General features: G+C 45.2%; 2 protein-coding genes and 1 long non-coding RNA gene across 7 annotated transcripts; 2 read left to right on the forward strand and 1 right to left on the reverse strand.

Annotated features, from left to right (window-relative positions):
- Positions 1-26: 26 nt before the first annotated feature.
- On the reverse strand, positions 27-1,244 carry LOC112886486 (zinc finger protein 1-like). Its single transcript, XM_025952396.1, has one exon. The coding sequence runs from the start codon at positions 1,085-1,087 to the stop codon at positions 308-310; it is 780 nt and encodes a 259-aa protein (XP_025808181.1). The 5' UTR covers positions 1,088-1,244; the 3' UTR covers positions 27-307.
- Positions 1,245-6,990: 5,746 nt separating this feature from the next.
- Positions 6,991-12,947, forward strand: LOC112885835 (nucleobase-ascorbate transporter 3-like). Of its 5 annotated transcripts, none has more exons than XM_025951502.1 (16): positions 6,991-7,475; positions 7,600-7,992; positions 8,146-8,351; positions 9,304-9,401; positions 9,510-9,686; positions 9,866-9,966; positions 10,060-10,135; positions 10,228-10,287; positions 10,406-10,602; positions 10,698-10,794; positions 10,893-10,979; positions 11,314-11,372; positions 11,741-11,832; positions 11,911-11,988; positions 12,090-12,250; positions 12,449-12,947. In XM_025951502.1, the coding sequence occupies exons 3-16, from the start codon at positions 8,189-8,191 to the stop codon at positions 12,674-12,676; spliced, it is 1,674 nt and encodes a 557-aa protein (XP_025807287.1). In that variant the 5' UTR covers positions 6,991-7,475; positions 7,600-7,992; positions 8,146-8,188; the 3' UTR covers positions 12,677-12,947. The 5 variants fall into 5 exon arrangements, with proteins under 5 accessions (XP_025807287.1, XP_025807290.1, XP_025807288.1 ...); XM_025951505.1 differs by having other exon boundaries at positions 8,149-8,351; XM_025951503.1 differs by having other exon boundaries at positions 7,637-7,992.
- Positions 12,948-17,924: 4,977 nt separating this feature from the next.
- On the forward strand, positions 17,925-19,033 carry LOC112883901. Its single transcript, XR_003226992.1, has 3 exons — positions 17,925-18,598; positions 18,696-18,893; positions 18,980-19,033. It is a non-coding gene; the product is annotated as an uncharacterized LOC112883901 (long non-coding RNA).
- Positions 19,034-20,131: the final 1,098 nt, after the last annotated feature.

Raw genomic sequence — 20,131 nt, forward strand, 5'->3', positions numbered from 1 at the left:
ATAGCCGTGTATTTTTAAAACCTTGATTTCATTGCACACATACTTTTATTTTATTACATTTATATATATATACATATATACTATGCACTGTACAGTATGCACCAATTCAACCAATGAAAGAATTGATCCTTGGCTATCTAAGCAGCCCCTGTTACCTAAGTGAACAATGAAGCTAAGACTATATGTGTAATGAATATGTACACAAATGAAACCAATTCACCAATGACCACCAACAACCAAGCTAGGTACAAAGTTTAACTGAGCTAGCTAACTAATCACCAAATGATCGAGTCGATCGATCGACTAATTACGCGGGGATCATGAACCGGGGCTTCTTGAAGGCGAGCGGGCTGAGCACCTCCTCCTCCTCCGGCACCGCCCCGCACCGCTCCGGGACATCCGGCAGCGCCGGCAGGTTCAGGTCGAAGCCGCCGACCGCCGTTGACGACGTGACGCGGCTGCTGCGCGCTGGCGCGGCGGCGCTGCCGATGGTGCCGTCGTAGTGGCAGCGCTTGTGGCCGCCCAGCGCCTGCCCCGTCGGGAACGCCTTCCCGCACACGTTGCACTCGTGCGCCGCGGCCGCGGGCTTGCCGCCTTCGCCGGCGGATCCCGCGGGCGACGACGACGGTGCCGGCGCCGCGTGCTGCTGCTGCTGCTGCTCCGCGCCGGCCGCCGTCGAAGCAGTAGCGACCGGAGCCGGCGGCTTGGTGCGGTGGCTGGCCTTGTGGCCGCCGAGCGCCTGGTAGGACGCGAACGCCTTGCCGCAGACGGAGCACGCGTGCGGCTCCTGCTGATGCGGCGGCGCGGGGGCAGCGACGTCGCGGCGGCCGCGCGCCAGCATGACGAGGCAGAGCGCCAGGTACTCCTCCTCCGTGGGCTCCCTGGGCAGCTGCTCGCGGCGGCGCCTGGAGCGCTTCCGCTTCGCCCACCCTTCGGCGCGCTGCTGCTGATCCGTCACCGCCTTCGCCTCCTGGCCCTCTACCTCCTCCTCGTCGCCGCCGCTGCTCGTCGCCGGCGCCGCCGCAGCTGCGAACACCACCTCCGGCGACGGCGTCGCCGCCGCGTCAAGAACCGCCTCCACTGCCATCGATCGATCTGTCGGTCGACCCCAAGCTGATGATGCTACCACGCAGCTGGTTTCTCCTCGAACACTTGAGCAAGTAACAAGGTAGCTTAGCCACCAAGGCACAAAGGGAAGAAGGAAAGCAGTTGCTTGTGGAAGTGATAGTGAGTGGAAGAGTAGGGCAAGGGAGTGGCGGCTTTATACGAGCCAGCACGCAGGGGATGTGTCACGGATGAGGAAGTGTCCCGGGGTCAAACACTCCAGCAGACGGTGACGCGTCCAACTCGGTTTCTCAGGCCTCGGATCACGACGCGTGCGAGGAAGGATTACCGGCGGAGATGAGAGAATTCAGAAACGACTAGAGTTGAGTAGCTGGTAGCTACGACAGAAGAGAGGAGGAGTGATGGGGTTGGTTAACTCTAGCTGGCAGGCGGACCGGAAACTTGGCCTCGACGGCTTGCCGCTCTGGGCATCAGGAGGAGGATGCATTGCAGTGCAGCGCGGGGTAAGGAAGGGAAGGTTGCTGGAAGCTACTGGTGGGGAGGACGAGGACCGGACCTGGTCTGGAGTCCACGAGATGGGAAAGATTGAAAGAAAATTCGGCGTGGAACGGCGCGGGAGAGACAGGCGGCGGCGGGCGCCAACTGCCCAACCGCCGGCCAGACGGATATGCATGTACTGATCTACGTGTACTACTCTAGTAGACATATGCAAATATCGTGTCGACGCGCGAGGTGCAACGTCAGCGCCCCCGTGGCGAAGCATTGGCACACGGACACAGGGGCCGGGCTGATGGAAACCGGTGGACGAGCATGGTGGCGCACCGGCAACGCTTGGACACTCTGGACGCGGTGGCTGCTAGGTGCCTTTTTGCCAGTTGTGGTTGCCGGACCGGTGCCACGGCCGGGCCCGCGGCATCGGCATCTGGTGCTGCTGGAAGAAGACACGGCGACGGCGGCAGAGCAGACGGCCGGTGTGGCGCCGCCCACCGCTCAGGTGCATGTGGACGCCGTTGCCGCCACGTGGGCGTAGCCGGTAGGGCGGGACGCGCGGCCGCCCAAACGCAGGCGCTCGCGTCACCGCGGCGCCCGCCTTGTCTCCGCTCCACCCCGTCCACCTTGCGAGAGGCGAGGCGGCTGCTTCTAGAAAATCGAAAGCGTGTTCTCCAGTTTTCATATGCTACTTAGCGCCTGTTTGGATCCACCCTCAAATGGCAAAACGATCAATGGTAAAATTTTTGCTCCTGTCACATCAGATGTTTGGACGCTAATTAGAAGTATTAAATATAGTTTAATTAAAAAACTAATTACATAGTATGAGGATTAAATGACGAGACGAATCTATTAAGCCTAATTAATCCATAATTAGCATAATTATGGTAGCATTTGCCCTTTGGGATGTTTGGATCCAAAAGTGTAAAAAAAAATGTAAAAGAGCAAAAATTTTGCACTTTCTCTTTCTCTTTCTCTTTCCCATTCATCCGAACAGACCCTTACTTTTCGTTCCATTTTGAAAAACGACTTGCATTTGAAAAACTCCGTCCTTGTTGTTAACTAGCTAGTGGTGCTGGCAACCAGCATGCAGCGTGCTCGTTATCACCAAACTGAAGCAGGCTCCCGTAATCCACTGCATCATCTATGTGTGTGTTGTGTAGAAGAAGCTTACCTTGGAGGCCTGGCAGGCACCACACAGTACGCATGCATGAACTCCGGCGTCGACTACGTACAGTTCTGCCAGCAGCTTCCCCTCCAGCCGACGTGGCCACCACCTGCCGGCATCAAGCTCTACGTGGTCAACTCTCAGTTACGATTTCACGGCCCGTTGACGGCTGGTTTTGGACCGTGGCGCTCATTCAGATATGTTGCGGCGAGCGAGTGTGAAAACAGAAACAGGTGGGTGGGAATGCACGGAGACGGAGAGGATGCGCGGACGAAGCCATGATCCGCGTGTGCTCTGCTCATCTGTTGTTGGAGCTAGCTGCGTTTTTTTTTGAAAGACCAGATTCCCGGCGTTAATTAATAAGGAGCAGCAGCAGTTACAGGCACCAGAAGCACCAAAGTTTTACCTGAGCCGATAAAAAAATCAAAGAATAAAAACGTACAGAGATTACTCGCTAGATGGTCTATCAACTAGAACGGCCAGGTGTTTAGCACCAGCCGAGATCCCAAAGTCTTGAAAAATCCTTGATTTTTTCAACAATCCTGTTTCATTGAAAACTCTTCGGTTTCTTTCACACCAAAGTGACCAGCACACGAGAATCGCTAGGGAGCGAGCGCCTTTTGGCTTCCTGTGTTGTGGAGTTCCCAGGTAGCTCAAAAAACCAACTGGTCAGATCACCAGGCGGCTTCCAGTTCGCCGGATTCATGGTAGGGCACTGGCTCCAGGTGCTGATGGAGGTCCAAATGGTGCAGGGAGCTAGCCGCGTTGACGTTCCGTTCGTACTGAGGCAGCTGGGATCGGCGTCCGGCTACTTTTCAGTGTGGATTAGCATTTAAGAAGAAGCTTCGTTGGTGATGCTGCGTCCAGCTAAGATTAGCGTCCCTGATTGATTAATTTGTACTACTAATCTGACATCTAATCACAGGCAGCCACAGGGACGGCGACCGCAGGCGGCAAGGCGGCACAAGAGAGTAGAGTGAGTGGTGCTGGGCTCGAACCTACCGAGCAGGCGGGCCGGCCCAGGTTGGAGGTTACAGTGGGCCGGCCTGGTTCCCGGGTGGGCCGTCGTCTGTGAATTCGCATACGCTCAGCAGCAGCAACAAGCGGGAGATGGGCACAAAAGTCCGAGTGTTGATGGACTGGTTGCAACTTGCAAGCCCAAGCACCAAAATGTAATCAATCCTTCCCCTCAAGACAGCAAATGTCGTGTGCCTGCCTAATCCCAATATCCCATCGCATCAGTAACAAAGGCGATCAACAATAACCCTACTTTCTCCCCTCATTCTCATCGAAAACTTTTACGACGCACAATACAACCATATACTACTATCTAAAAAGAACTCGTATGTAAACATCGGGGACGACGAGCGTCAACTTTGTGGCGGATAAGATCATCCAAGCGCGATTAGTCAGTCATCACCGGGAGATCCTTCGTAATCCCGCCACTAATCATGCATCCTAGTACACCCTCATCGACCAAACAACGCGGGACACCGCGGCGTCGAGAGACGAGAGCATGCTCTTGACCTTTTGAGGTTCCACTGTTCCAGCCTTCTTTCTGACTTTACTCGCGGTCACGGAGTCAACCGGCGCTGCTGCATACGTGCACTGGCTGTGTGTGTCCTGCAGATCGCAGGGGAAACGCGGTTTTAGTTCTCCGGTTCCGGTCAGTGTTGCAATTTGCAAAGAGACAGAAAAAAAAAGAGTCAAAGCACCTGCTGTCACGGCAGCAGTAATACGACATGTGGTCTTTGCGACTGCGACGGCTACGGTTTGGTGAGTTCTTGTACGGTAAAGCGGACGACGGGGAGGATTCGGTTTGATTGTCGTGCTACGATACTACTCCCTCCTTTACAAGTATTGATTGTTTTAAATTTTTCTAAATATATAATAAAAATTATAATATTTATATATACATCGTATGTCTAAGTATATAATAAAATTTATATGAATCTAAAAAAAATTCAAAACAACCTATATTTTGGAACGGATGGAGTAACATGTATATCCAGATTTGTAAATTGCGTTTTATAGCTCTGTCTCTGGTATATCAAGCGGCCAGGGTTCTTCATGTTTTATGAAGATCTTAGGTAAACCAGGGATCAATACTTTTTATTTACCAAAACAGCCTCTGTTGATTTTTTTTTAAGTTTGGATAAACGTGTAAGAATACAAGGCTTTAGGTCCAAAGAGACATCCCACAAGAACATTGCAAGTAGATACTGGGATGACGAGGATGACGTTGGTGACGACCATGACTGCAGCATACCGACTAGGTGTGAACTTGCTGACTATGGTTGGGGAGGTGAAAGAAAAGAACCCAACACTATAATGACATGAGAGGTCAACCTCTCCTTGTTGCGGCAGAAATAGGTGTGCAAAAGATAGAATCCTTCGGAACAAAGAAAATCATAGAAATTTTGAATGATTATAAATCTATAGAAAATTTTCTATATTGTGGGATGCGTTAGGAATTTTAGAGGGTAACCAACATGAGGTTGGACCTATTAGAAACTCTACTTTGTATCTATTCATCTCCTGGACAGTATTTTTCACATGATGAATTTAAAGACTATTTTAGAAACTTTTTCTGCATTTTGAATTTATATGCGATTGTAAGTTTCAGGCACTTCCAAACTTGGGTGGTTCCTATTTCTATGTTTTAAAAATATTTTGTTTGTTTTCTTGTGTCACCAGCAGAGTGTCCATAACGGAACAGCGTGTAGTGTCCATAACGGAACAGCGTGTAAATTGCATCGCAAGGGTGCAATCCTACTTTAGCTCTCGATGATGTGATGCCTGATGTACGACACGTTACTAATTAACCAAACCCAATAATTCACTTTGAGAAATACAGTTATTTAATTGCTATCTCAATAAAATAAACTAGTCATCACCTCAAAAATAAGAAAAATAAACTACTAAATCGCCTGCCCGATACCCAACATGCACAGTTCACCTCGCCGCACCACCTGGTCGGTGCCGACTCTGCTTCCTCTAAACCAAGCAAATATTATACTGCCACTATGTTCTATTTTTTTTGCAAGGGCAACAATTTCTTAAGTAACACGAAACTACCATTTCTCAGATAAGAAAAGGGCACTAAAAAAGGGGAAAAACCAGCAGTTGCTACCAAGGAACATGCTCTTTGTCTGGTGTGGTAGCAGCTACACCTTCTGGCTGATCCTTTCTTCCTCTACCTTTCCATGCCAACTTTAGACCTAGGAACAAATGGTCACATCTCACAACCCATCTGATCTGGCACAACACTACTGAACAAGGGTAGGTTAGGTCCCTACCATCGAAAGTGTAACAGATACCACCACCATTCAGAAAGGAATTCGTAGTGTGGTGTCGTGCCAGGATCATGGGATCTTGATCGTTTGATTAGTGCTACTAATTTGGTGTCAAGCGGGGCATTTTAACGGTTGAGTGGCCAGCGAGGCGTCAACCGGTTTAGTGTAGGTCAAACACGCTAAAGAAATGCATGGCCAGTGGTTCAGACTACCTGAAGGGCTCATGCTTATTAACCTGTCAGGGAAACAGTAACGGCACCAGCTGCTCCTGATCTTCTGCAGCAGCAGCCCCTGTGTCTGACCTGTGGCGTTCAATTCAAAATTATCTTCTCACTGTCGAAACCCGATCGACAAACACATGCAACTTAACATTCAGGTCTTGAGGAGGCCAGACATGCATACTGGTCACTGGTGGGGCAGTATTTTTTAATTAAGAAAAAAATCCGGTCTAAAACATTCACAAGTGAATATCTAGGACTAGGAAAGAATACATCTAGCCACAACTGTTAGGGTAGTATAGCTAGTACAATTATTCCAAATTCAGGTTGCAGCTCTAGACAAACTGAGTTCAATGCCAAAAAGATGATCCTTTTCTTCTAAAAAAATAGAAAGATTTAAAGATTGCTGGTCTATGGTACAACGCATATGCTGATCATGTGAAATTCTTTGTACGACTGCAATTTCCATTCAGTGACCGTACGTTCTGCTTGCATGGCTCATCAGGAGTGGACTGTATCATCACTGGACTCGGACTGAGGGGAGTGGTAGCGGAGGAGGAAGCAGCGTGTAACTGAACTGAAGCCTGAGGGGTGTCCTCATACTCACCTCTCTCCCGGCCAGTCACCGGCAGCCCCCCCTGCCCACACGGCGATTAATGCCACAGCCCACAAGACAATCTCCCCATCCTCGGAATCTGTTGCATTCAATACGTCTTCCCAAAGCCAAGAATTGTTAATGCAGTCCAGTCCCCCTCACTCCTGCCCAGATCCACCACCCATCCACCCATCACCATGCTTGCCTCCAACGGTGGAACACCTCCTGCTCTTCGCCATCGACTAGCCAGCAGCGTCTCACTTTGCTTTGGATGCTTGTGATTAGTGGAGAGTGATTTGGAAGGAAGAAACACGGCTGGTTTGAAGGCGGCCATAACCACAAAAGCAGAGGAGGAGGTTTTCGAATTCGCGAATCTTTTCCTGGGCTCCCGCAAGGCTACAAATCCCCTGCTTGTCCTGTTGCGCCCGCCGCCGCTGGATATCGAGGGGGGTGGGCGGGGGCATTAGGAAGGAGATAAGAATAGGCAGAAAGGCGGAGAAGAAGCGCAAGGGAAGAAAGGGGAATAGAAAGGCGAGGCCTTTTACTGATTGCTCCTCTCACAGCTTTCTCCTCGGCTCAAAATCTCTCTGGATTCCCTGGAAAGTTCCTGCTTTTCGAGACCAGCGGCCTGAGCTTCTGAATTCGTGAGTTTTTGATTCCCCGGATTTTTGGTTTTGGTTTTTTGCTACTTGCTCTTATTTTAGTTCGTGTGCTGATGTGAGGTGTTGGTTTTTGAATCCGTGCATCCTTTTCACTGCATTTGTTTAGAGGCGCTTCCTTGACACAAGCTCTCGTGAATCTTTAGAGTGAAGCTTGCATCCCATCAGCCGTTGTTCCTCGCCGTTCCTCTGCTTGTCTCTGTCGTGACAATTGTGGGATATAAAAGAGGAATCGGTAAAGGTCCGATATTTCATACTTGATTCCCCATGATTTGCCTCTGAATCTTCACAAGGGCCACATAAATCTGAATCTCGCCCATGGAGACCTTTGCTGCATGACACTCCATCCGAGTCTAGCGTGAGACACTAGAAGCAGCAAAGGTGAAGTCTTGCGCCCTCTTTCCTCAGCAATCCTCAGGAAAAAGTTGCCATTTTTTACCTCAGCAAAGAAGAAAAGGTTGCCAACTTTGAGTGCTGCTCTGCCCGTCGGTTTTCTTTGCTGGTTTGTGGTTTCTCTCCGCACCAATCACTCTAAATTGCAGCTTTTTAATTGCTGTAACTGCGTCACGCAAATCCGGAGTAATTAATAGGAAGCTTCCAGGAAAAGGTGAAAGCTTTTAAGTTTGTAATTCGGTTCCTCTTTCTTGTGTTGCAGCAGTCTGGTCGGAGTTGGGCGTTCGCGTGACGTTGCTGATCCAATGGGGGAGACGAACCAGCCGCCGCCGCCTCCGGTGGCCGCGCCGCCGCCCATGATGCCGATGCAACCCATGATGGCGCCGGCCGTCGGCGCCGGGGCCATCCACCCGCCCCACGAGCAGTTCCACCATCTCGCCTACTGCGTCCACTCCAATCCTTCTTGGGGTAAGGCGCCCTTACATGCTTGTTTTGGTGTACTAGAGTGAGGGAGTTCAATGCTTTGGTGTAGGCAGAGTGTGTTCTGTTCTTGTACTTGTTCCCATCCTATTCACCTAGCATAACTAGAAAATGATTTCGAAGATATGAGGAGAAAGATTTGATTACTGGCTGCTTGGGCTTTAGCTCTAGATGATTCCATCACGTCGAAGGGATTTTGAATCGGGAGTTTCCGTTGCTTGTGTTGTGCTTGTATTATAGTTGGCACGCTGTTTTCCGACATGCTAAATGTTTCCTTGCCTCCCTTTTGCATGCAACTTTCTTAATCCAGCCTGTTGATGTATTATTTATAGGTTTTGAGAATTCCCGTGGAGTAATTTGATACATTTATGGCAAAAGCAGCTGTTTTTTAAGAGTTTGTCATTTACCGGTGTATATTTGCTTATCTGTAAGTAGCTTTACTCGGAATAATGTAGCCACTGATTGGTATAAAATAGCATGTTCAGTTGATTGGCGCATTGATGTTGCAAAAGCCCCTGTCTTGTTTAAGAGTTTGTCGTTTACTGGTGCATATTTTGCTTATCTGTAAGTTGCTATTCTCAGAATAATGCAGCCTCTGATTGGTATAGAGTAGTATGTTCAGCCGGACATGAAACGTAACTGACTTGAACCGTTCTATCCATTGCTATAGGAAGAAACGGCTACTAGTTGATAATGTATTGAAAAGGAATCACCGAAGCAGCATAGATAATAAATTCGTAGTTTTTAGAATTTATGGTGAACAAAGTTTGTACCTAGCCATTTTTCAAGCTGCAGTCACTGTGTTATTGAATTTTTTTTGGATATCTAGATATTTAGGTAGATACTGAACTGCTCGAAACTGACTGCTCGTGTGGATCCTACATGATTAGGATATGGGAAGTTTATGCTTACTAAGTTGCTATTTTTGCCTTATCTTCAGTTCAGGTGGCTGCACTAGCATTCCTTCACTATCTTGTGATGTTGGGCTCTACCGTTATGCTTGCCTCAATTATTGTTCCTGCAATGGGCGGTACCGCTGTAAGTGTTCATTGCTTTGGTATAGTAGTTACCTGTTTTCACACACAAGTAAAATTTCCTTTTGAAGGTTTAGTATTTTTGCACCACATCGGTGCTTGTTTCTGACAGGGGGATAAGGCTCGAGTTATTCAATCATTCCTATTTATGAGTGGCATCAATACACTGTTGCAAACACTTATTGGAACGAGACTTCCAACAATTATGAATGCCTCCTTTGCATTTGTTGTCCCGGTGCTGTCAATAGCCAGAGAGATGGATGCAAATGACTTCACAAATAATCACCAGGTAGAGTGGTGCCCTTTTGCTTAAACTTATACTTTTGGGTTTGAAGTGGATGCTTATCAAGGTTCCTTATCGGGGTTTCGGGAATTTTGTATGGAGCATGATCAATTCTTTAGGATCAATTGATTGGAATTTTTTGACTTTGTAATACGAATATTTGTAACCTACTAGTGCGTTTGCAGAGATTTGTCCACACAATGAGAACTACGCAAGGAGCTCTGATTGTTGCTTCCATCCTCAACATGATTCTTGGGTTCAGCACAATATGGGGGGCATATGCCAAGTATGAATCTTATAGTACTTGCTCTTAGAGAGGATCTTAGTCCTCTCATGCTATATTTGCCAAGTATTAACACTGAAATGATTTCATTTGCAGGAAATTCAGTCCTGTAATAATGACCCCTGTTGTTTGTGTCGTTGGTCTTGGACTTTTTGAAATTGGTTTTCCTCAGGTATCTTTCCTCTATTTTACAGCAAAACAATGCAGCTCATGAAAAAAACAAAGAGAAAGGAACCTTTATTTAATGTTTGATTGTCAATTTAGGTTGGTAAATGTGTGGAGATTGGGTTGCCGATGCTAATTCTTGCGGTGATTGTGCAGCAGGTAATGGCTTAATCTCTGTAAAATGTATTTTGAGTGAAACACCTAGTCATATCATAGCCCTATGTATCACTGTTATAAAGCTAGCTAGGTGACCAATGATTTGATATGCTGTATGCAGTACGTGCCACATTACTTCAGTCATATTCATGAGCGGATCACCTTCTTGTTTGAGAGGTATTCGTTGCTTCTTTGTATTGGCATTGTGTGGGCCTTTGCAGCTATCCTTACTGCTGCGGGTGCATACAACCATGTTTCACTTAAGACGCAGCAGCACTGTCGCACTGATAAGTCTTTCCTGATGTCATCTGCACCATGGTAGGGTCTAAAAAGATGGTTCTTAATCAAAATTTTCAGAGCTGCATTTTTTGAAGAAGAATTTTAATTTACTTCTGGCATGCATATTCTTGTAGGATTAAAATTCCATACCCTTTCCAATGGGGTACGCCAATCTTCACTGCTGGCCATTCATTTGGGATGATGGGTGCTGTACTTGTTGGAGCCTTTGAGGTTAACACTAAGATCTGACGCTTTTCTTATATCTCTAAATCATTTTGTCGTATCTTCTTTTTTGGTATTCTTATTTAAAGATGTCATGTTTTTTGTAGTCAACTGGAGCACACTTTGCAACTGCACGTCTAGCGGGTGCTACACCACCTCCAGGTCATGTCCTTAGTCGAAGTGTTGGTTTGCAGGTCAGATCTATTCCAGAGTTTCTCTTATAAGGACTATCGTCGCTACACTATTGTTACATCGTTTGTTGCTGTCCCAAACAAAAGCTCTGCTTTCCATCTGAACATGTATTCAGGAAACTAGTTTCTGCTAATTTTATTTGACAAGTTGTAAATGAGACATTTAATTCGGTTCTTTGTAAATACTCTTAATGATTTTCCTTTTTTTACTAACCAAAATGCTTGGATTGGTGGATATGCTGTATAGCTTCTAGTGTAGTTCCTTACACAAATGTGATATGATCATCTCTTGTGCTTACAAAATTTTCTAGCCTCCTAATAAAATGTTTTCATGCAGGGTATTGGGATGTTCCTGGAGGGGATCTTTGGTGCTCCAGCAGGTTCATCTGTATCAGTGTAAGTAATCTTAGCTTCCCCTACCTGTGCTTTTTTCTAATTCTATAAATCAGATTCTAGCACATGCGATGTCCACCTTGGTTTCCAAAAATGCACGTAAAAGTTTTATGTACTTTTTGTGTACTTGATAAAATGCACGTAAAGGTTCATCTGTATCAGTGTAAGTAATCTTTGTGTACTTTTTGTGAACTCAGAACATGCTACCGCAGAAGACTCGAATAAGATTCAAAGGAGTCTTTTTGTGTACTTGATGCATTGCTATGAACACTTTGCTGGTTCCATTTCTACCGCATCAAAGGATTGTTTTTAAAAGACATGCTTAAACATTACTACTTGTGCTGAAAAAGATCGTTTTTTTTACAATGCAGTCAAAACATTGGCCTCCTTGGGCTGACCAAAGTTGGAAGTAGGAGAGTGATCCAGATATCAACCGGATTTATGATATTTTTCTCCATATTTGGTAATCTTTTGTTCATGCATTTGGTTGCCTAGAATTTTTTTTTTCTTTTGCTAAAATTGTGAACTACTATTCTTGCAGGGAAGTTTGGGGCTTTCTTTGCATCAATTCCACTGCCAATCTTCGCAGCAATTTACTGCATCTTGTTTGGCATCGTAGGTGAGTAAAACTTCCTTCTGTTGTACAGATGAAGTCTGGAGCCAAAACTTGTTACGGATTCATCACTCATAGACTAATTAGTGACTTTTTGTTGGCATCAGCTGCTGTGGGAGTCTCATTCATGCAGTTTGCCAACAAGAACTCGATGAGGAACATCTACATCATTGGACTCTCGTTGTTCCTTGGCATCTCAGTCCCACAATACTTTAATGAATATACTTCTTCTGCTGGCGGTGGACCTGCCCGAACAAATGCTGGATGGGTATTTGAAGCATCTCCTTTTACACCTATTACATTTACAAGTTTTTGTATACTTGCATCACCCATCTACCATCTGCATGTGTTGTTGCATTTTCCGGATGCCGCATTATTGTACTATAACAAGATACTTCATTTATGCCATGTTGCATCTTGAAGTCTCTATTCCTGAACTTTGACATCTAAACATATCTTTTTGCAGTTCAATGACATTATAAACACTGTGTTTGCTTCTGGCCCAACGGTGGCTCTGATTGTTGCCTCTGTTCTGGATAACACATTGGAGGCCAGGGGCTACGATTCCGACCGAGGGCTCTCATGGTTCATGCCATTCCTGCGCCGTCACAAAGGTTACTCGGACCCGAGAAACGAGGAGTTCTACAGTTTCCCAATCAGGGTTCACGACTTCATCCCGAGCCGGTTCCTCTGACTTTCTCATGAGCGCTGTTACTGCGCATGTAAATCTCTTTGTTCTTGGTAGTCTTACTCCTGTGACCTGTAGTGATTGGTTCTCTACAATCTAGTGGGATATGTGTACAAGAATGTTTAGGAAATTTGCTTTGTTTACCCCTTGTACGCTAAGAAATGGGTACATGACAATGTAGGGCTGTACGCCCAGGCGTTTGATTTTGGGAAGGATTACAGAAGAATAGCACCTTACTTGTTGATGACTTCCAGTTAAATGCATTGGTTTAGTTTTACTCAAATGTGTGGCTGTTGGAACTTGATATCTGCCATTTGAGCGAAAAGAGGTTGTATGGTTACGCTGAAATTATCACCTAACCTGACCTCAGCCCTCCCATGCTAGCTGAAATTGCCCTCAAAAGGTTTGACATCTATAAACTCTGAATACACAGCTAACTGAGGAGTTGGAGTTCATCATGGGCCACCAGTGGTGGGTGTACATCCAATGAAATTACAGGCACTGAGTAGCCTGATGGAATCAAATGCCAGCACGTATTCTACATTTCTTGTTGGATGTTGCCCCCTCTTTTGGCCCATAAAAGAGCAGTTGAAGGGGCATGACAGAGTGTGGTAACACGAGAGATGAACAGCAAAAAGAGACATGAGCCGTTCGCCGAGGCAATTGCAGCGGCTCGTTGTTGGCTTGGGACGCATCTGGAGGGCTCGTTTCATCCTTCCAAAACATTGTGATTGCCTAATCCTAGTGGAGAATTTAGAACCATATATCTGAGTAATTTGGGATATTTTTTTATTATGACAGAGTACATAATTATATGCATTTTTAGTGTTTACTCTTTATTTTAATTATAATGGTTGTGGGTAATTTATATGCAAATTTTGAGGGTTATTTAGAGATTATTTTTTATAATGGCATATGTGGCTTAGTTAGATGAAGATTAGAGGATTACTTTAGATTTAGTTCAAAGCTTCTCTCTGACCACACCGAGATCTTGGTATGCGAAACAAATGATTGTTTTTTGGAAAAAGGAAATTCATTCCGACCTCTGCGACCACACACAACAAAAAACAAAACAAATTATGTGCCTTTTCTTTTATTGGTGTTCTCAATCATGGCCTCCAACCAAATAGACTATCATCACCCAACTTTACTAGATAGGCAGACTATTTCATCAAACTTCAGGTCAACTCTCAGGCAACACTTTTACTAGGCAGGTTGCCAGTCCCGAAGAATGTCCACATCGTCTTCGTAGTCCTCTTCAATTTAGCTGCTAATAGTTGTCTTCAAGTGCAATAGCTGGTTTTCAAGGATCCAGGAGAAAGAAAGGTGTAATGTCACCTAATTCCGTTACACGTCTTGCATGAATCTTCTTGCTAGCAACAGTTTTGACATCTCCAATATTGCTCCAATTTTCCTTTTTTTTTCTATATCTGGTAGTTGAGGTGCTTTTCTTTGAATCAAAATAAAATCGACATTTCATCGCTGAATTCTCTGACATGACAAAATCATAAAGATGAACTATATCGGCAGGCATATCAAATGACACACATTGTGACCAGAGAGGCAGGGGTAGTCAAATTGATTAGAGCGTCATGCATATCAGAATTTGACCACCCCTCTCAACTTTTTAAGTCAATTTAGGACCTTTTTCTTCCGCGAGCTGCTTTATTTCTAGCGTGACTGTTTGCCAAGTACCGTCCACCAAACTGTTGATGAATGTGATGACCTTTGCTAACTGTGTGGAACCGGAACGCTGACAAAAGTGGATAGATCATGGGTGTTGTGAAAGGAGGTGTAACTTCCCTGAAGTCTCACAGTATTCTTCGCTCCTAAACGAGCTAGTTAGAAGTATGTTATTTACGCTCCTATGCTACTACAATTTCATTTTTCTTGAATAGCATCTCGGCTCCTTTGTTGTAAGGTAAAGGGTGCTAATTTTATCATCCAATAATTCTTGGTATGGCTTACTGTAAATGAATACTGTTGAAGCACTCTAGTAATCCTGAGATCGATACTGTTTCGTAACCTGGTATATGAAGGTACCATTTTTTGCATGACAGGATGGCCATTCGCTGCTTAATGTCTCGAGAGATGTTCACATGTTTCACCAAACTTGTCACTTATACATCTAATCCTTCATCGTTCTACTCAATTGAACGTGATCAGCTCAGTGTTACATGCGGATGTATGTAGTAGCAGGTGCACAACGAATTGCGAGGAATATAATGTGAACACCCTACTCGAGGGATACAGTGATATGTTTGGTCCATAAAAACGAGCAAGCGCGTGAGAAGCAGTATATGTTGGTGTGAGATGACCGAGTGCATGGTTCATGAAGTCCACTCCAACGGTTTCCCCACAGCAGGCATGAGACGCATCGGGAGTTCTACCATTAGCTGCAATGGCAGGTCATATATTTCCACAAGGGTGATACAGTCCTGAATCCTTTGGCCGTGGAATAGTAGAGAATCCAACCCAAATTCAAGTCTATCCAGTGCCAAATGGAAAATTGCAATTACGGGGTGGTCATAAAACAAATAGAGACGAACCCCGGAAGAAAATTGCAACCAAGGGGGGATGGTCCATTTGGATGAAGTCATGCTACTACTAATTAGAGGACCCTTCTTGGTAGCTGATGAAGTGTGTGACACTGGAGTGGTTCTGGTTCTCACAAGAGGACTTTTACGGCGCACAATACGACCGGATACTGCTGTTTGAACCGGTACCACTGAAATATTGATCATTAGTATGAGGTAGTATATCTAGGTAGTATAGATAGTATAAGGGTAATATGGGAAAAATTATTTCACTACAAGATTTCAACCCTGATGCAACAGCCTAAAAGTGTTGCAATATGCCAAACATGGTTGCAATAGACAAAATTGCAAAAAATTATAAAAATTATCCTTAATTTATATTAAGCTACTAATAAAAATCTTACCCCTTCTGATGAACGGTTGGATCTTTTCTGTACTACATACTACCAAGTGGTAGTATTGTGCGCCGTAAAGAAGGTCTCTCAGAAACTGTTAAAGATCGCTGCAGCTACGTACTGAACCATGGATATGAAATCAAATAGTAGCATTTAGCTGAAGACTGAAAGTTTTGTCCATGATGTAGAGAGGGACGAACTGCTCCAGTAGGCCACTGCAGTGGCCCGCTATGGTAGTAGGTTTGGGAGGCATCTGAATCACAGGTTTTACCACTTATGGGGTCCTGCTAGACTCCTAGGGTGTTTTGTGCCAGCATCAGCAAATCGGCTCGATTATATATTGCTAAGCCAGAATCTTCAGCTGCGTTCCTATCTCTGCAGCAAGGGCTTTAGAAGATTGATTGTATGAAAATGGATCATTTGCTCGAAAACCTCAAGTCCAATGTGGCTTACGGTGCTCAATGTTTTTGTTGGCAAGTCCTCAAGGTTATTGTAATCGTAAGGTTATCGTAATTGTAGTATGAATTAATATCTCTTTTTTCCTAAAATCAGAAAGAATACTCTTTCTCCCCTACCCATAGCCATTTTTATAATCCTGTTCCTTTGCTGTACGGCAAAGAAGAAGGCGGAAGCATTACCCGTCCCCATCCTGAGTATCTTCTGACCCAGAAACCTAAACACACTCACTAAGGGCTCCTCCTTACTTATCTACTTATCTTTTTCCGGTTTTGTTAGAAGACTATACTTCTTGAAAAACCAAATCATAGAGACTACACTATATATGAGTTTATGTCCCGCATTTCAATGGGACCCCCTGGCAGTATGGCGCTGAATTCTCTGGCTTTAATTTCTGGCGTGCGTGCTCTGTTTCATATAGCACCAGGATGAGTAAGACTTTTCATAACAGCGCATGAAGCTAATATTCGTATATCCTAGTTTCGTTGATTGCGGTTTGGAGCATTGGGGAATTGTCGCTGCATATGTTTAGAGTCCGAAACAAGCCACCCTGCACCATCAATATTTGTCTTTTATCCTTCTCTCTCTTCATTTGGTCTTCAACATGGAGTCCATCCAACCCTTCTCGTAATTTTACTAAATATAAGCCTACAATTCATCCACACTTTCTGTTTATATTATATGTATATATATGCACCTAATAAATGGAGTAAACAGCAAGCTACCACCTTAATTATTTGTAACAATGATTGAAGACCAGTAGAATCTTCGCACCATAATGGGGGACTAGAGGAAGTACGAAATTATTTACATCCAAATAAAACAGGGTGATTTGAATCTTTTACTATCTCCTTTTGTGGGCCTAATGGTTCACTTCTTTGCTCAGGATGATGCTTTAGCATATTCATCCTCTGCATCTCCAGCATGGACATGGTTTTATTTCAGTAGTGTCCGAGTTCTAATGATCTTTTCACGCAAACAGCTCGATAGACAGCCGCCGGCTCTTTCCATTCGCCTAGCCTTTTCGCTTTTCATTTCTCACTCCATCTAACTTTTCCTTCCTAAAAGTTATGTGCAGTGTGGGTTGCACTTGTCACCTACTCCCTCCGTTTGAGTTTGATGGTGAAAATTGTCACTGAACAAAGTGTACGGAGTATATGCTTACGGTGTTAGTGCCATGATAATAAGAGAGGAATTTGTGACTGTGTTCACTCATAAATGATGGAGCGATTTATGTAAAGAGTGAAAACGTCATTGAAACTACATACATACTTCGAAAGCTCCCCGGTAAAGGCAGCGCCAAAGCTATTACATGGAGCTACTGCAGATTATCCACGTCGTCTTCATAGCCCTCTTTAATCTATCTGACTATCTGATGACTGATGGTTGCCGTCAAGTGCAATAGCATGACAACGATCCATGGATGCCGCCATTACATGAATGGGCGATTGAGCAATCCGGCCTATAGAAGAAAAAAAATTATGACATACTACAGAAATGAGATGGAGAGATGCCCAGTCATGCAAGTGGTTGCTATAGGTGCACGACAAACTAATTAATATTGCCGAGGATGCTGAATAACAGCACGGAATGTAATGTTCACACCCTCATGTTACAAGGATATCTTTAGCCCATAAAAGTAGCAGGCGAACAAGAAGCCATGCGACAGACTGAGAGATGAGTGGTTCATGGAGTCCACTCTGGCGTCTTTGCTACAGTTGGCTTGGGAGACATTGGGAGCTCTAGCATTGCAGTGTCACTTCCTCAGTCTATGATTACGAGTAGCAGACTGGCACCCTTTGGCATAGAAGAGCAGAGAAATTTCAAGCCCCAGAAATCAGCCATAAAAGTGGGTTCTTTCTTAGAGACGCCTCGCTTCTGATGGAGAGAGAGGCACCGCCCAACAACAACAACAAGACACGGTAGAACATGGACTAGAGAACAGCAGTTGATGATTGGTTTGGAACTTCCAGTCCTAGGAACAAGCATGCATGCTTCATTTTTCAGGCGGTCGCTGTGGTTGGAGTTGGACGGAGCCAGGGACCAGAGGAAAGTTGCCACCCTACCCCACTCTGAAACGCGAGGGAAGCATGGCGGCGGCGTAGGCGGACGACCGGACGGCCTCGCACCAAAGGCCGCGGCAACACGTCCGTGGCGTGCGCACGCCAGGTGTTCGACGTGGTGCTCCAGAGGCAACATCAACTTCGTTCGTCTCAGCTCCCGGTGACAGACCGCCACCTCCCGTCCCTGTCCGGCCGCCGCCGTCTTCCCGCTGGAACCGCGAGGTCTGGATCCACACATCCCGTGCTCACAATGCATGTCCTGATTGAGGGGAGAAAACGCTGAATGCGTGGAACATGCATGGACAATGCAGTATTCAGTCCGTCAATTATCGGCCCCTGACGATTTTGTCCGATTCCATCTTGAATCAACGCAGATGTGATTTGGCATTGCTCTGTGGTTCACATGGATCCAGTAGCACTACGGCATGAAAGAGTTCGGAGTGTATGCGTGTGTATCAAAGAAGGCAAGAAGCAGTGGTTGGTCCTTTCTGTGGAAATTATGTTTTCTTTTCAGAAAAGGGTAGGTGCAATTTAAATGAACTGATCAGTACTACATTCTTGACTTCTTGTGCAGATGAAGGAGCACAACACCAGTGCTGCAAGCTGAGAGATAGAGAGAGATAAATACTTGCTTTCCATTTTCCCCATGAGAGATAGAAACATTTTATCTTGACCGAAACAGAGATGATCGGTTCTCGAGTCCATTCCAATGTCTTTGCTATGTCAGGCTTGGGAGGCGTCGGGGGCTCTCCAATTACTTTCAGAACCCAGTGTAATTTCTTGAATCCTTCTGCTTCTCAAGATTTTTAATGTAATTCTCCATGCGTTTTGAAAGACACTACTTTCTTCATGTCACAGGGTCATCGATGTCAAAACTGGTCTGTCGGGAGATGCCATTCTTCAGGAGACTTTCGTGTTCCTGGTAAGACGGTTCATATGCCCTTGTCTTATCATTTTTATATTACCTCGAGTGTCTGTGGAGAAAAGATAGATACACAAGGACGTAAAACACATCCACTTTCTGTGCAGCCGCAGCTTTCGGACCTGTTGTCACTGACTACGGCTGAAGATAGCTATGGCCTGTGAATCCGTGTCCAGTACTCTTGTGGACGGATGCGCGTGGTTGCTGTGGATCACAGCTGAGCCTACGTGAGGAAGCACTGAGTTGTATGGAAATGAAGAAAAAGTGTAAAGTTTTCGAAAACATTACAACCCACCTCTCTGCTTAACTGGTGCAGCAGCTCAAATAGCATCTGTATGTCTCCCTTTCCTTTATCTGTTCTTGTAATATCCCTGATGAGCAACTGCTTCTTGTCTGCCAGCTTTCCTCTGTGTGCGCTTTTCAGTCACCAGATCATCAATGAGATGTTTAGGTGGAGAAACTTACCGTTGAGATCTGGAAATAGGGAAAAAAAAGCTTAAAATTTTACTGATAAAATCATTCAATATTCAAATTATTATCATAAAGAATCATAGCACCTCTGCGAAACGAGAGAGTTCTTTTTGCCATTGCTTCATCGACTTACAGGCTGACAAATCTATCTCTGCTAACTCTTATCTGTTGATGGGGACATAGAAATGGCATCAACGTGTCATGTGCGAGTCTTGTACCTGGAGAAGGCTGGGTATGCCGCCTGTGCCAGCAAGGCATAAAACCGTCTCTATCGGGCTCTCTTGTTGCACCATTGAATATTAGATGGCATGAAGGCATAATTATTCTTGGCCATCTGCCTCCTGGTCTATAAATAAACTCCATGAGAAGAAACTAATCCATTTATTGATCGTGCAGTACACGGTAGGTGCACATTTTGCACGTACGGGCAGGACAAATTTAATGACCTCCAATACAATTTAATTAATCTTTCTTTTGCCTATAAATAATAAATGATGGCATCTGAGTTGGGAGAGACAAAGAAATAGGTTCATGATGAGTGCTACTTTACATTTTATTTGGATTTAGAAACTATAGTCTTGTGTTATGGTGGGCCTGGGAGACACTGGGAGTCTCTT

Source organism: Panicum hallii, chromosome 3 (genome assembly GCF_002211085.1).
Source record: "Panicum hallii strain FIL2 chromosome 3, PHallii_v3.1, whole genome shotgun sequence".
In the NCBI taxonomy this organism is placed as follows: Eukaryota; Viridiplantae; Streptophyta; class Magnoliopsida; order Poales; family Poaceae; genus Panicum; species Panicum hallii.